The sequence below is a fragment of the Corapipo altera genome, unplaced genomic scaffold (assembly GCF_003945725.1).
Source record: "Corapipo altera isolate COAL_440 unplaced genomic scaffold, ASM394572v1 68, whole genome shotgun sequence".
NCBI lineage: Eukaryota > Metazoa > Chordata > Aves > Passeriformes > Pipridae > Corapipo > Corapipo altera.
Genome location: NW_020884919.1, coordinates 5843855 through 5859101, shown reverse-complemented (window position 1 = coordinate 5859101; position 15247 = coordinate 5843855). Strand labels below are relative to the sequence as shown.

The 15247-nt window shown below is 44.7% G+C and overlaps 1 protein-coding gene across 5 annotated transcripts in view; it reads left to right on the top strand.

Moving 5' to 3' along the window:
• Positions 1 to 9977: 9977 nt before the first annotated feature.
• Positions 9978 to 15247, top strand: part of LOC113953307 (histamine N-methyltransferase-like) — a 40719-nt gene continuing 35449 nt past the window's right edge. Inside the window, exons 1-3 of one of the 5 annotated variants that reach the window (XM_027656319.1) lie at positions 9978 to 10103; positions 12956 to 13142; positions 14068 to 14120. In XM_027656319.1, the coding sequence (XP_027512120.1) occupies positions 13006 to 13142; positions 14068 to 14120 (190 nt within the window). In that variant the 5' untranslated portion in view covers positions 9978 to 10103; positions 12956 to 13005. Of the gene's footprint in view, positions 10104 to 12711; positions 12731 to 12884; positions 13143 to 14067; positions 14121 to 15247 lie in introns of those variants that run through there. The other 4 variants (XM_027656320.1, XM_027656321.1, XM_027656322.1 and 1 more) reach the window with 4 other exon arrangements.

The following is a 15247-nucleotide window of genomic DNA, read 5'->3' as shown; positions in this document are numbered from 1 at the left end:
TGTGTCCTGGTAAGGACAAGGAAATTTGGGTGCAGTGGTAAACCTGGTGAGCTTGGCCTTCAGCACTGGTTGTTGAATTGAAGATCAACTTGAAATTGCCTCAAAAAATGTGTGTGATGTGACAGACTTCATGGGAGTGATCAAATGAAGCTGTCTAGGTAGCCCAGCACTGAACTCTGCTAGATGAATAAACTCTTATTGCTATTCCCTCAGTGCCCTTCAGATATTTACTGTATCTCATGCATTTCTGTGCTTTCTTAAATTTTCCATCTCTTGTAGATGATTGTAATTTAGCAGGACAGACCCATGAAAATCATACAATAGACCCCAAATGCGAAGTGTACCAGTGGGACAAGGATTCACACAGCAGCTTTGGTCTCAAGACATTTGGATGCAGTACCACAACGAGACGAAGAACCCACTCTGTGGTTGGAGCAGCCTGGAGTGGGTGCTCCCTGGTCCATCCACCTCTCCACCCTGCAGTTTGAGAGATGTTTTCTATAGAGTTCGTAAAAGAAAGACCACACAGAACCCCCTGGCCGTGGCAATAGATTCAATCAGTCTCAGTCCATTAATTTAACTAATCAATAGCTGTAAGTGCCATAATTCTGTCTCCTACTTCATCACAAAAACTGAAAAGTTACAGAAGGTCACGTGTAATTATGGGCACTCTCTCCATTAACTTTAGGAAAATTAAACAGCAGTATGCGGGTGTCTGCAGGCAGGTTACTTCTCTCAGTAAACCTGGCACATTCAACTTAAGCAGAGTTGATAAATGGAAGAAAAAGTTATGTTTTTATCGAGGCTTTTCATGGGACTATCATGTCACTGTCACCACAGCAGCTCAGTGTGTGTTTTGGATGGCACAGCTGCATCTCCCCAGCTGCCCTTTGTGGTACTTACCTCAGCTGCAGGGACCTGAGACAGAGATGTGTCCCTGGTTTTGAATAACTGCTAAAGAAAAGATCCCACTCCCTTGCTCTGGAGTTGGAAAATCTTTGATGAAAACTGCAAGAAATAACACCAAGGGAAAAAAACCCCAAACAAGTAATAGCAATAGTAATAGTAATAGCAATTAATGGTAATAGTAAAAAACAACAATAATAATAATATCCCATCTTCCCAACTTTTTTGCCTTGTTCCCACACCATAAAACCTATCTGGAAAAAGGTAGCTCCAAAGTTTTATATTAAGCTCCCTTTAAAGCAGATGTTTGCCTCTGGAAAGCCAAAGGTGGACCACATTTGCATTTTCCTGCCTGGAGGCTGGAGGCTGAAGCTTTAACCTTGCCTTTCCAGGAGCATTCCAGAGCCAGGGGATACATCCACAGCCCAAGTGTGTCCTCTGGGCTCTGAGAGGCATGGTTAGTAAAACCCATTAACTATAACAAGACTCTATTTTTTCCAACTATCTCTGCCATAAATACTGCACTGTAACAAAGTTCAGTGCACTTTGCATTTTTGTGCACCGTACCCATCCTTGTGTATCCTAACCTGAAAGATGTTCCCTGACACCCTCCCCTACTCTTCCCAGTCCCCACAGAATCTGATGTGGCTGCAACAGGAGGACAATACCCATAGAATGACAAGGAGGTGTTTCCTAGCACTGAAATCAGGACCAAATTCCGAATTCCTTCTTTTGTCATCATTAAGGTCACCAGTTTGGTCAGAGCAGAGACAAAGTCAAACCCAAATAAAACACCAAATATGACCCACAGAACAGGCTTGTGCCAGAGTGGAGCTTGCAAAGAGGACTCCTTCTCAATAAAAGCATGAATACACCTACGCTTAAAAAAACTCAAAGGCTTTTGTCTGTGGGAAGATGAGAGGTGAATAGGGATCAAAATAACAAGGTGGCAGTGTAGCTTTCTATTAAAACCCTGATGCCGTTAGAGTAACTGGTCCAGGGTTTATTTAAGCAGGAAAATAGCTGGGAGCTTAAATAACTTTCAATATACAGCCTCACAAAGGAGAGAGTGGGCAGGCTGGGGTGGATGTGTCAGTATCTTGAGGGAGGATATGGTGCTTGAAAGGAGCAGTGACACGTGGAAACTGCCTACAATGGCACCAGCTGGATTGAGGTGAGAGATAGAAACTGTTTTAAAAAAAATATTATTTCCAGCAACAGTTGCAGGCCTGCAGAGCAGAAAAGGAAGGGAGAGAAGGAATCATAGCAAGAGATAAGGAGGGTAAGTGAAGAGGTGAGGAATGGCAATTTCTTGGGTTGCAACAGGAGAAGGAGCTCAAAAAATACAATCAGGGATCGAGCTGCCTCCTTCCAGGTCCATGCCGTGCAAGCTGGCAGTCAGGCTGCCTGCAGGCATCCCTCACCACCCCCTTCCATCCCACACATGACCTTCAGCAAAATTCCTTTCCAGACAAAATTCCTCATGTCTGGCTTCAGTGCAAATAAATACACCTTCAGTTTAAGGCTTGAGCAGACACCTGTCATTTCTTTGGGAATGGCTTTTCACAGAGGAGGGGAAATCCACAGTGCTTTTTCTTCTAGGGAAGTTTTAAGATGGCCTTTTCAGCATCTCTTCCTGAAGCATGAACGCACTCTGTAGGAAGGAGCTTCCAGTCAAGGCTCCTGTTGGCTCCAAATTAAGTTGTATTTAAAAAAAAAAATTAAATGACAGCACTATCCATGAAAAGCTCTCATACACATTCACTCAAGCAATGTTATAGTACTGTGTCAAGGGCTTTTGCATGATCCATGTACCTAGCACTGATAAGTACTTGCAAAAAAAAAAAAAAGCAGTGCTTTTGTACTGCTATTTCACTGTGAAATCCCGCATTTGCAATGCCTTTTGGCAGTAGGTGGTACACTCAGCTCCAAAATTAATATATTAGTTCAAACTGTAGTAAAAAACATAGTATAAATTAAAGCATGGCCGTGTTCAAAGCCAAGCTACAGCCTGGTTTTGGAGAGCAACTGTTTACATAGGCAGGTAATGATAGACCAAGAGGGAATGGTTTTAAATTAAAGCAGAGAAGATTTAGATTAGATGTGAGGAAGAAATTATTTTCTGTGAGGGTAGTGAGGCCCTGGTACGGGGCAGAAGCTGTGGCTGCCCCATCCCTGAAAGTGTTCAAGGCAAGGTTGGACAAGGCTTAGAGCAACCTGGTATAGCAGAAGGTGTCCCAGCCTGTAGCAGGGGGTTTGGAACAAGATGATCTTTAAGGTCCCTTTTAACTCAATCCATTCTGTGATTCTATAGCAATACAAGACCCTGATGGGTCACAGACAATCTTGCTTTCCACCCTGAATAGCAGCATCCAAGGGTTTAATTGCATGTGGCAGTAGTTGGTCATAACACTTGGCATTTAAAAAAAAATAGTAAAATAATTGTTAACATCAGTTTGAAAAACTGCCAATCTGTTTCTGTGGTCATAGATTCAGTTTGTTTTGTGGTTATGAGTTATATAGTGCCATTAAAACTCACTCTGCTGGGTGTGCTTGCTGAGAATTGAGGGCTGGAGAGGCAGAGATCATGCAGCGAGCAGCCCTTCCTGTCCATTCATGCTGCTTGCAGGAGTATTTGATCTTCATTTTTCTTATTCCTCCACCTCTGACCCATTGTTAGGCCTGGGAGAAATAACAACAGCATGGCTGAGCTTCACCTCCCATCTGTGCCTGGAGGGGAGGTCTGGGGCCACATCGTTCCCTTGAGAACATCCATTGTTGCTGAGCCAGCTTCCCTCGCAGGCACTCTAGCTGCTCACTGGTTCTCCCCTATCACACAGGTTTTCATCAGTAACCTGTGAGAACATCCCACCACTGTAATGAACCTGGCAGAAGGGACAAAGACTTGAGGGTTGGAAGGAAAAAAAGATAAGAAAAAAAATAGAAGAAAAAAAGGCAAAGAAAAAAGGGAAAGGCAAGTGGCTGGTATGGAGGCACTGGGCTTGCTGGGTGCTAAGCCCCATGTTCAGGACACCCTCCTCTGTCCCAGGAAGCAGAACCTCTTCAAAAAGATACATGGACCAGTTTAGATGCTTATTATATAAAGGTTGCCATGGCAATTTAACGCCCAAAGGGATGCACAGGCTCCAGACTACACAGACACCAGGAGTGATGCCACCCTGGCACTGCCAGATGCCATCCGAACCAGGATCCCACAGGCTCCAAGACAGTAAATTTTGTCAAAACTACATGCTTTACCATGTCAGGGTAATGTAAATACTGGGGTTTGTCACAAGTGATGGCTTACAAACATCTGAAGTGTTCCTAATGCGGTCATCTTAATGCAAAGATTTTGACTACGAGAGTTGTAAGTGGCTACTGCCACCGGAGGGGAGTGGGTGTGCCTAAACCCTTTCCAAAGCTTAGCATAAGTTCGCACAGGGAGAGATATGAAGGGCATGAAAATATTACACTTCAAGCAGAGAGATTTAGGAGGCATGTGAACCACACCAAGGAGTTCCAAGTGGTATATCAGTTGTTAAATTATGCTGCAACGGCGGCCACTGAGCTCCCTGCACTGACACGTCAGATGTCTGTGCAAGCAGACATCAGTGCCATGTGCTCAGGGGGATGATGCCTTTCCAAACACAGGATAGAAGAAAGGCCTTATAATTTTGGTTGATTGCTTTTCAAATGAGGTACGAGCTCATTAGGGAACAGCTGAAGGAGGAGTTAAGGGGAAATTAGTAACGTGGGGAAGGCACCAATGGGAAGTGGGTATTGCATGGGTATAGGAAAGACAGTGATCTTCTGAGCCAGGAATATTTGTTTTTGAATAAATAAGAATCTGTAACTGCTGTTACAAATGAAAATTATTTAAAGCATGAGCAGGTGTTAAGAGCTGCACGACTTCCGACCACTTCATGCTTTCATCATCCATGGCTCTGAAGCTCCACTGAGTTAGTGTGGTACCAGAGGTGGTCCCTCATAACAGTCTCTGAAAAAACATGACCAAGATGTTGTTTTTCATTTACAGGTAGTTGGATATTTCTGTCAGTTCTGTCCTCCTATCACTGCATCCTCAAAAGAAAAAATAATTATTCCATTATATGGGTAAACTGCCCTAAGAATTGCTTTCTTTCATAGTGAATGATTATAGCTTGCTAAAACGTGTAGAAAACCTAAATCAGCAGAAACCTAAATCAGCAGCAAAAGTGGCACAGAAGAAAAGCTGTCTCTTCTTCCCTGGCATAATTCTGCTTTCCCATAACATCAATAACCTGAGCCAAGTCTTTGCTGAGTCCTTCATGCTTCTCCAGCACAGAAACTAGTTTCTTGGCAGAGATTGAAGCCCCCAATAAAAACAAGCTGCATTCAGAGCTAACAAGAAGCTGGTGGTCTCTTGTCTAGTCCATCACTGCTCGTGGCTTTGCAGGACAAGAGCTGAACCCTCTGGATGATTTCTGGCAGCATCACCTTCTACCAGGTCTTTCTGGTATGCAGTGCCACCACCCTTTACTGCCTCCAAACCCAGGCCCCAAAATGAATAATGAACATTTTTTTCAAGTCAAATTTCTTTCTGATATTAATTCAATTAAGAATTTCAGTTTCAAACTGCTAATTGAAATGCTCTAAATTTTTTTTCAATCTGGGAATAGAGCACTGATTTTTTCCACCAACTACAAGCCAGAAGTTTGGAGCACCCTATAATGAGATACTTCACAAACAATCTTTGATTCATTTAACTTCAGGGAGGTGAAAAGCAAAATTGTTTTAACTAAGGCACACATTTCTAAAAATTAAATCTGTTCCTCAGATGTACTTGAGAAGATAAAAGGACACATTTGTTGAATAAATTGTTCTTGGTAGTCAACTTCAGGTTTGTCCTGTTGTAGTTGCTCAGTGTATCAGTCAGGTATTAGTGTTTGCTTTCTTTTCTTTATTTCCCCCCCTATATTTTTTCTAATATCTTCTTGCTATTGGCACTGTTTAAGATGCATTTGGACAATATCCTTAAAAGGATGCTTTAACTTATAGCCTGAAGTGGTCAGGCAGTTGGTAGGACCTTTCCAAATGAAATATTCTATTCTATTCTATTCTATTCTATTCTATTCTATTCTGTTCTATTCTATCCTATCCTTAGGTGATGATGCTTTTGCTGGGTTTGAGGAGGAAAAGCAAATCCTCACCCAAATCAGGTGGGATATTCATGGGGGGCAAATGTGGGGGAGCCCATCCCACCCACCAAAGGCTGCTGTACCTGTCAAACCCACCCCAAAGCCATGGTGAGGATGGGGGCTGTGAAGCCTGGACACCTTTCACCTGGGGCAGAGACAGCTGTGCTGCAGTTCCCCCAGGGTACTCCCATCTGGAAGAGTTGCAGCTGATGGGTTGCAGGAGGAAGGGGATGGCTGTGGCCTTGCAGCTGGCCCCTCTCTCCCTCCGAGGGAAGTCTGCACCTGTGGCCACGTGTGTGTGCATGCAAAGCTTTGAAAATTTCCATTTTAATAAAAGTAACCTTGGAGGAGCATGAGCAATAACCTGTCTGCTCTTTGGCACTGACAGTTTGGTTGCCCTGAAAAATGAGATTTTGCTACCCCAGCGCAGTGCTCTTGTTATCACCCCCAGCTTACATCAGCACGTTTATTAGGAGACAGCAGAAATAATTCTTTAGACATTAAGCAATGTCTTGCTTCTGCTGTATCAGGCTGGCTGGATGTGATTACATCAGATCCAGAGGTAAGCCAAATAAACTCCTGATTCTCCAGGCTCAGATATTTGGTCCATTTACAGATGCTTAAATCTGGTGGTGAGGTAAATAATTAGGTCGCTCCTGCCCAGACTTTTCCACTCTTTCTGCCTCTTGAAAATCCAGTTTCTTAGAACTGACCCACATACTTTGTACTCCTGTATTTTATTAAGATAGGAGGGACATTACACATGGATCCATCCCCTGCCTGTACCCAAGCTTAGATTTTCTCAGCTGTGACTCCAGGTTCTGGTCCCTGCTCCACAGGGATGGATCATCCCCCAAGGGAGGGTTGCTGCAGCCCTTCTCACAAGAGGATGGTCTATTCCGACAATCCCATCCCTTCCAAGATAAAATCAGTATCGCAGAACTTTAATCTCCTTCTTCACATCTAAGCAGCACTCAGTCCCAATACCCTGCTTGTACCCTGGTTTGTACTGACTTAGATAACCCTTCTCATCTCTGAAGGCAATTGGTTCATCAGTTACCACAGCTCTTCTAAATCTCTGTGGATACTTTTGTGCTGCTATTCCTGCTTCTGCCATGGGACTGATGAGGCTGTTGGAGCTTGTATATCAGTACAACCTACAGGAAATCCTGTGCTGCAATTTCCCCTTCACATTTCCTCCTTCACTGGGGGTTGTCTTCCACCACCACTTGGAGTACACCTGGGAGAAAAAATAATAATGATTCATTTGGACCAAGACCATGACATTTAACTCCTTTCTCCTTCTTCCCAGAGTATAAATTTTCAGCCTAAACCCGTGCAGATGTACTACAGAGAGGGAAATAATCTGCAGATATTGGCTGTTCCCAGCTCTCTACTCACTTAAGGGCCCAGTGAAAACTGCTTGGGTTCTTGCCAGATTTCAGGGTCGACTTGTCTTACCCACAACTTTGTATTTTAGTATTACACCACATCAGAGTTGGTTAAGTACCTACAGAGCTATGAATTGTCCCTTGAGGAGTCATGACAGAGGGATGCTTAATATTCAATAGCTATTATTTCCCAAATATTGGTGCCCTCAATGCTTGTAGGATTTCCTTTCAATAACTCAGCCTCCTGCTATCTAGGACAGTGCTGTATATAGGAGGACACAAAATAGGACAGGTATGTGATTTTTCTTAAATACTAAGAAGCTGTGGCTGCCCCATCAATGGAAGTGCTCAAGCAAAGGTTGGATGGGGCTTTGAGCAACTTGCTGTAGTGGAAGGTGTCCCTGTCTATGGCAGAGAGTTGGAATGAGGTGATCTTTAAGGTCCCTTTTAAAACAAAACATTCTATGATAATTCTATGATGTTAAATAGTGTAAAATCACATCAACGAACAAACCCATGGATCTGCCTGAGGGCAGTGTGACCAGCTTCTCTGCAGGGTGTCATTTTAAAGAGTGATGCCAGCCCCCATCCTGGCTCCTGTCCTTCTCTGCTGGTTTGTAGCCTCTGGCTCAGCACAGCCTTGCCCTGGGCACAGGTGCCTCTGCAGCACATCATTATAGACACTGTTGGGAATGGAAGGTACTGGGGGTCAGGAAAATAAGGTCCAGGAAATGGTGCAGCATCCCCACCTCTCCAATTCCCCTGCACACGTTGGACTGGAAGGGCTGGGATTTGGCTTAAAGCTCACAGAATGTGTCTCCAGGAGAAATTAAAAAAGCAAATTAACAGCAGCATCTTTTATTTTCATAAAGCACTTAAAAGCACCAGATGCATATAATCTTTATTTTTGGCTCTCTAAACTTAGGCTTTCACATTAAATGGCAACTGGCACTTGGAAAACTCATATTTAGTGCTCTGCAGAGGGAGAAAAGTGTGGGCCAGATGCACTGAGTTTATTTTCTTTAGGTCAGCTTGCACAGCTTTGGTGACACCAATTAATACAGATTTTTAGAACTGCACAGAAAACCAGGCAAACACCACTGACCTTGTTGTCCAGCTATGTTTGAACAGCAGTGCTTATCATCAGGATGGAGCCAAGATGGGGCTTTGCACGGCTGCTGCTGCAGCTGGGTTTGCACCCACAGCCTGGTGGGAGCTGTCACTGAAGAAGGAGCATTTGCTGGGACACCGCAAGCCAAGAGAAGCTGCCTTGATTTGTAGCTGACAGGTTACTTAGGGTTTCATTTTCCTTAAAACACCCCTTGAAAATAAAGTCATAGAATCAGAGAATCATGGAGTGGTTTGGGCTGGAAAGGACCTTGAAGACCACCAAGTTCTAATCCCCCTGCCACAGGCAAGGAAGTTCACGGTTGTTGGTTTGAAATGACAAAGACGTTGCTGGTCTGCTTGTTCCTCCTGCATGGCTTTGGCATCACTCTTTGAATCATAGAATATGATAGGTACTAAACACCATTCCTTGGGGAAGGGCTTTGTATCTCATTCCCTCAAAGTGTTCTGGGAATGGTATTCTGTATGGAGAGAGAAAAAAGTGCAGCAGGTGCTGCCTTCCCAAACAGTCGTCGTTCTGGCTGAACAATTTTAACTGTTGATATGAAATCTTCATTTCAGTAAACTCTCAGCTAAATGTCAAACTGCAGCCATTCTTCCTGTAACTGTGCCTTTGAAAGCATCGTTATTAATATTACTGGTATTATATTATATGACTTTCATAGTGTGAACCGTTGAACAGTTCATTTCTCCATCTAAGTTAAGAAAGAAAATGTCTTCTTTTAACTTAACAAAATTCCTTCTTGCTAAATATTAAGAAACAAAGAATAACTTGAGGCACACATAGGACAAATATTTTATTAGTGCCCTGAACACCAAAACACAATGTGACAGCGGATATGGGTCAATGCTTTTTGTGTTCCCTGGGATAAAGCTGCTCTTAACAGGGCTGCAGAGGGTGCACACAACTCGGAAAATGCTTCCCATTGCTTAAGCCCTGGAAAGCAAGGGATAAGAAGAATAGCTGCTGGCAAGAAAACCAGCTAAAGAGTAAGGTATTCTATAATGGTAGGGTTCTATAGGCACACTGCAAGTGATGCTGCCCATCGCCACGTGCTGCACACTGAGACAACTATTTCCAATCTGTCAAGAGCTGCATTTCCTATACACCCGCGGCAGCGCTTCATTTGTCATCCATACTCTAATTAACACAGGGATGGGGCTCGGTGTCCGAATGCTCCCAGGGTTCTGGTGGCCGTGCCAGGTGTGTCCCGGGGGACAGCCGGTGGGGACCCTGCAGGGAGTGACAGCGGAGATGTCGGGCAGGGTCGGAGCTGCCCCTCTGCCTCCAGAGGCAGCTGCCGCCACACGAGGTTACAGTTCTGCCTTCTCCTTCGTCAGGCAGCAAACCCTCCCCCGTGACGACACGTCGCAGCCTCGGGGGTGGGACGGCAGCGACCGCCGGGACAGTGGCTGGAGAAGAAGGTGGGAGCACATCCCAGGCCCCCAGTGGCATCACTCCACGGGGGCCCAAAGCCCCGAGGGACACGGACCACTGCACGTAAGTACGGCCTGCGAGAGAGTGCCAGCGGAGCAGATTCCATCGAGCCCCTCGGAGGGATCCCTCCTTCGCTGCCGTTCAGCGATAGACGTAATCCCGTGCTGTTAAGCCCAGGCTCCCACTGCAAATAGTTTACAGCTGAAGGCATGCCCGCCTTGTTTTCTGGCTTCACAGGAAAGGTTTAAAGGGTTTTAGGGCGAGTTTAAAACAGGTTTCACTCTGCTCGTGCCTGCACAAACGCGGGATGGATCAAATAACCGCAGCATTAACAGTGTCTGCTTTCAAAACTTCTCAGTCTTCTCAGGGAGCTACGTATAAATTTGATAATTACTGAAAAGACCATGCCCAAGTGAACATTATTATCCAAAAGTTTCTATCAGCCTAATTCGGAAACAATCCTTTCCTTCCTTTCCCTGACTCATTTTTTAAAGGTAACTGGCTACAATTCAAAGAGCAAAACACAGAATCAAATAAATGGGGCAAATTCAAACAGCCAAAAGCGTAATGAAAGAAGCGAGACAAATTCCTTGAACTGCAGCTAACATGAAAATGAATCTCAGCTGTTCATTAGATACTGCTGAGCAGGGGACATCAGCAAATTAAATCATGGGAAGTAGGGGGAGGCATAGAAAAAAAGGTTTATTATCTAAATCTCCTCTTATTAACTGCAAAATATTTTTTCAAGATTGAACGTAGTAAAATATATCAGTGGCAAATGGCAAAGCCTCTTTGCACTTAAAATAAAAAGTGAGTAGTTGGGCAGAGCAGAAGAATGAGTAAACAAGGAATACACCACTGTGTTTTCAGGGTGGGTTAATAGTGAGTAGTTCTCACCTGAGATACATCCAGGAGTTTTCTTCCTTACTCTTTCTGGCAAAATTCATACTTCATTTTCCCAGGTTACTTCAGAGGTTGCTGGGAGTTCAAGCGCTGCTCATCTGGGTCAAGGAGGGGTTGTTGGTCAGAGACTGACAGGTTTTAAAGCTCTCCCATCTATCTACTCGTTCTCAGGTTTTTTTCATCTTTGCTCTTTAACATGATCTGTTTTGCTGGTTTTCGCCTTGAAAGCATCCTTGCTGTCTGAGAAAGTGGGGAACAGGGAGCATGCCAAAGCTGGTCTGCCTTGGAGACAATATGGGTGGAAGATCACAGCTTGAGTCCTGTTCCTGAGGTCTTCAGGAGAGCCCCAAGGACACAATTATCAGACATTGCTAATTGATTTCATGGCTCTGGTAGCAGCACATGCTGGAGGAGGTGCATTGTCACCAACCTTCACCATGATCCTTCCTGCAGGAACCTTTGGGACATGTGGAGATGTGGCTCATGGGCTACAAAACCAAAGCATGTCATGACTTGGATATTACCTTTGTCATGAGCAGCGAAGGAAAATGGGAAAAGCCAAACAACTTATGTTGTCATTGGAAAGGGGGCAGGAGAGGGAGCTGGAGAACTGCAGCTGCTCAGCATGATGGCTGTCCCTAGAAATTGTCCTTCAAAGGGAAGGTGATGGCCAAAAACCATGGAAATATCAGGAAGAAATAATGCCAAGCCCATCTTTCTGCTGCTGTACAGGGGAGAAGGAGTTGGCAGCATTGTGTATGGCATTCTCATAAACAAGTGAGGAAGATGTGGCCTTGATGAGACAGATATTGGGTGGGTGGAAAACTGGTTGCATTGTTAGGAAATTTGTGAAAAGTTCACTGCCAGAAGGGGACGTAATGGCAAGTATGAACCAGAGCCTGCTACTCACTTGTGTTTCTGTTCATGATTTGGAGGAGGTACAAGACTGTTGTTTGATGTGCAGCTGGAAGGGGCTTGAGCACAACAGAGGCCAGAATTATAATTCAAAGGGCCAAGAGACATAGTCTGGGAAAAGCCCATGGTTTGTATTCCAGTGGTCATGCTGGTGAGGGAAGGCAAGGGGTCTCAGTGGGGTCAGGGAAGCCATCCTGGCTGTACCAGGAGCCAGGGAATGTCAGCAGGTGGGAGGCTTGGCTGGAGACAGTCCAAAGAGAACAATAAAAATAATGAGAAGTGGCTGGGATGTAACCTCTGCAGGAAAGGCAGAGGAGATGGTAAGAGACACTGTGGAAATGTGGTGCAGTCCTTAAGCAAGGAACCCATAAGGAGGAAGAGGGTTCCTCTTTCTCCTTACCAGTTAGGACAAGACATGATGGACTTAAACTGCAGTTTAAGAGAGGATGAAGGCATCTTTGTGCACTTTTCAAGCTACAACCTGACATTTCCTGGTAGCACACTCTGCCTCCCTTGCTCCTGACTCTCTCTAAGCCGAGTTTAGCACAACATCCATTCCTGTAACTCATGTGGCTTTGGTGAATTAACTACTTAGCCCATGGGAATTGTACCATTATCTTCAGAGGAACTGGAGAAATAAAGTGCATTTATAAGGTTTTTATTGTTTTCACCCCACTATCAGCATTCCTTTTAAGAACATCAAAAGACTAAAAATACAGATAGAGACATCTGCCAGCATCTCTGGAGATGGGTGTTGCACTTTCTTCTAATCCAAAACCAGCCTTTGGAGCCTCTCCATGCCTTCACAAAACAGGGGAAAATTTCTTTTATTTAAGAACTGTCTGAAGACCCTTTTACTGGATTTTAACAGGGTGAGTCCTGTGTCAGCACAGCTAAAAAATGATGGCACTTCCTCTGCACAGATTAAAGATGATGTATTACCCTTTGCTGCTTGGACCTGATTTACAGCTTGTGTTGCGAAATTGTGTAACACTCCTCTAAGTGCTTCAAAGGGGCAGTGGCAGGGCCAAGGATGTGGAGCAAAGTCCAGGCACCTGCTGACTTTGCCCCTCCAGCATTTTTTATTCCTTCTCTAGGTCTGAGAGGAGACCTGTCCCCTCCGTCCTTCACCCTTCCCACCCCCAGCATGGCGTCGCCCATGAGGAGTTTGCTCACCAACCCTGACAGATACCTCCGGTCGTTCCGCCTGTTCCTGGAGAAGTCGACAGAGCATCAGAGCATGCGGGAGTTCATGGAGAGGCAGCTGCCGGATGTGATAGCGAGGTAACACCGAGGTGACCACACCGAGCTGAGGGCCAGCCTGGGGTACAGTCCCATGACGGTGATGGGCTTGGCTGGGCTCAGGGGGCTGCCTGCAAGAGGCAGATTACTTCTCCCTGACAGCTGCCCCATCTGTAGGTCTCTGATAGGGCTTGGCCGGAGATTCCATTTGTACACACACATGGCTGGATGGCGGCTCTCCGGGACGGAGCCTGCCTAGCAGGGAGGAGATAAGGCTGCATTGTTTCCTCGCACACAAATACAGCTTACCCTGAATCAACTCTGAAATGCAGTAACAGATACTACATCCTAACATTAAATTTGATTGAAAGTAGCTTTTTAAAAGTAATCTTTTCAGGTAATATTCAGAGTCTCTCTGGTACAGCTGAACAGTTCTCATGCTTTGCCTGCCAGTGTGTGTCCTTTGCTGGACCTCTGACTTTGCAGGCTGGCTCAGGAGGTGGTAGCCAGCTTTGAATCCTGGCTCTGGGGAGGCTCTCTTCAGGGCTCAGGGTTTCATGGCTCTGCCAAAGCCTCCCTCAGGGATTTTAAGAACATTGTACTCTCCTCTCTTCCTCCCCATTTTGCAAAATGTAAAACTTCTACAAATGGTTTTTAAGCTGCTGGTCGAGACCCAGGGAAGTCTCTGTTCCTCAGAGCACAGACACAGAGAAGGTGTGTACCTGCTTCTGCTCACAGTAAAAGCCTCTACAAATTGCCAAAATAGCGGGAAATGGTAAATCTCCAAAGAGCAGAGTTCTGAATCTGATCCCTCCTACCCGCTCACAGGCATGCCTGTACATGCACAGATTGCATTGTGGTTTTGTCCTGCAGATTTTAGTCTTCATGGGATCTCCAATGCTTCACATCTTGCATTTAGCCCTCTCTACTGGGAGCTCTACTAAAATGCATAAATAATGTTTTTCAGTATTGGAAATGGGAAGTCTACAATCAATGTCCTCAGCATTGGTGGCGGAGCAGGTATGCTACAGACTTCAATATTGATGTGTTTTTATTATTTTTTTTCCAAAGATTAGAGGATTAAAAATTGCAAGAAGGAGTAGAGTGGGAAATAAGTCTTTTGTTGAAAAGTCAGCTCCAAGGGACAAATGATGTTAGCTGGTGTGCAACCATATCATCTGAAAACATCTTGGCCTCCCCACCCTGATTCTTTTATGTCCTCCACAAAACATCTCCTTTTGGACTATCACTCCTGAAGGGCAGAGAGAAGCTTGAATTGCCCCCTTAGTGTTTCTTCACACACACACACCAAAAAAAGTGCCAGAATGTCTTAGGTTTCTCAGAATATCAAATTTCTACTTGCATTGTAACTATTTATTGAGGTGATAACTCCCCATCATTGCTATGTGACAGTCATGGCTGAGCTCTGCTTTGCCTGTACTTATTTGCCGACCACAGTCAATGCAGAAACGCCTCCTGGATCTGCTGTCCCCCAAAACACTGGAGCCGAACATAAGCTCCAGAAGAAATCCAGTAGAAATCAGAAGAAATAAGTATTTTATCTCAAGTTCACTGGGTGGAAAAACAATACCAGTAAGATCAAGTGGTTTCTTCTTGTTAAATTCTTGCTTGAGTTCCCCCATAATTAAAACCTAAGTTTTCTGCTCTGCCTATTAAGTTACCACACTTAAATGTTATATGAAGAGTTAATTTAGCTTAGATGCTCTAGTCATACCATTGCCAAAGACTAATCTCAGTTCTGTCAATCTCTCCTCCATACAATAATTGTACATAAATGGTGGCCATTAGTTATAAAACAGACAGTGTGATAGGGCAGGAACATTGCTCTCCAAATGAAGGAAAACACCCTTCTGCCAAAAAAAAAAATATTTTTAATGGGAACACTTTACTTGGTGAGGTACTTCACTCCCTGACCAGGGACAGTCCAGCTTGGCATGATGGACATTCAATAATCAATAATGTGCAGGCAAAACTCACTTTGTGATGTAAAAATCCCCAAAACCCATCTGCTTGCTGGCTTGTTCCCATCACAGATTCTTGTGAAGTCAGGAGGGAACTGATTCCCAAATCCCTGCAACCAACCCTGGCTGATACTGGAGTGTGGTGATGGAGCTGCTGCCCTGGCG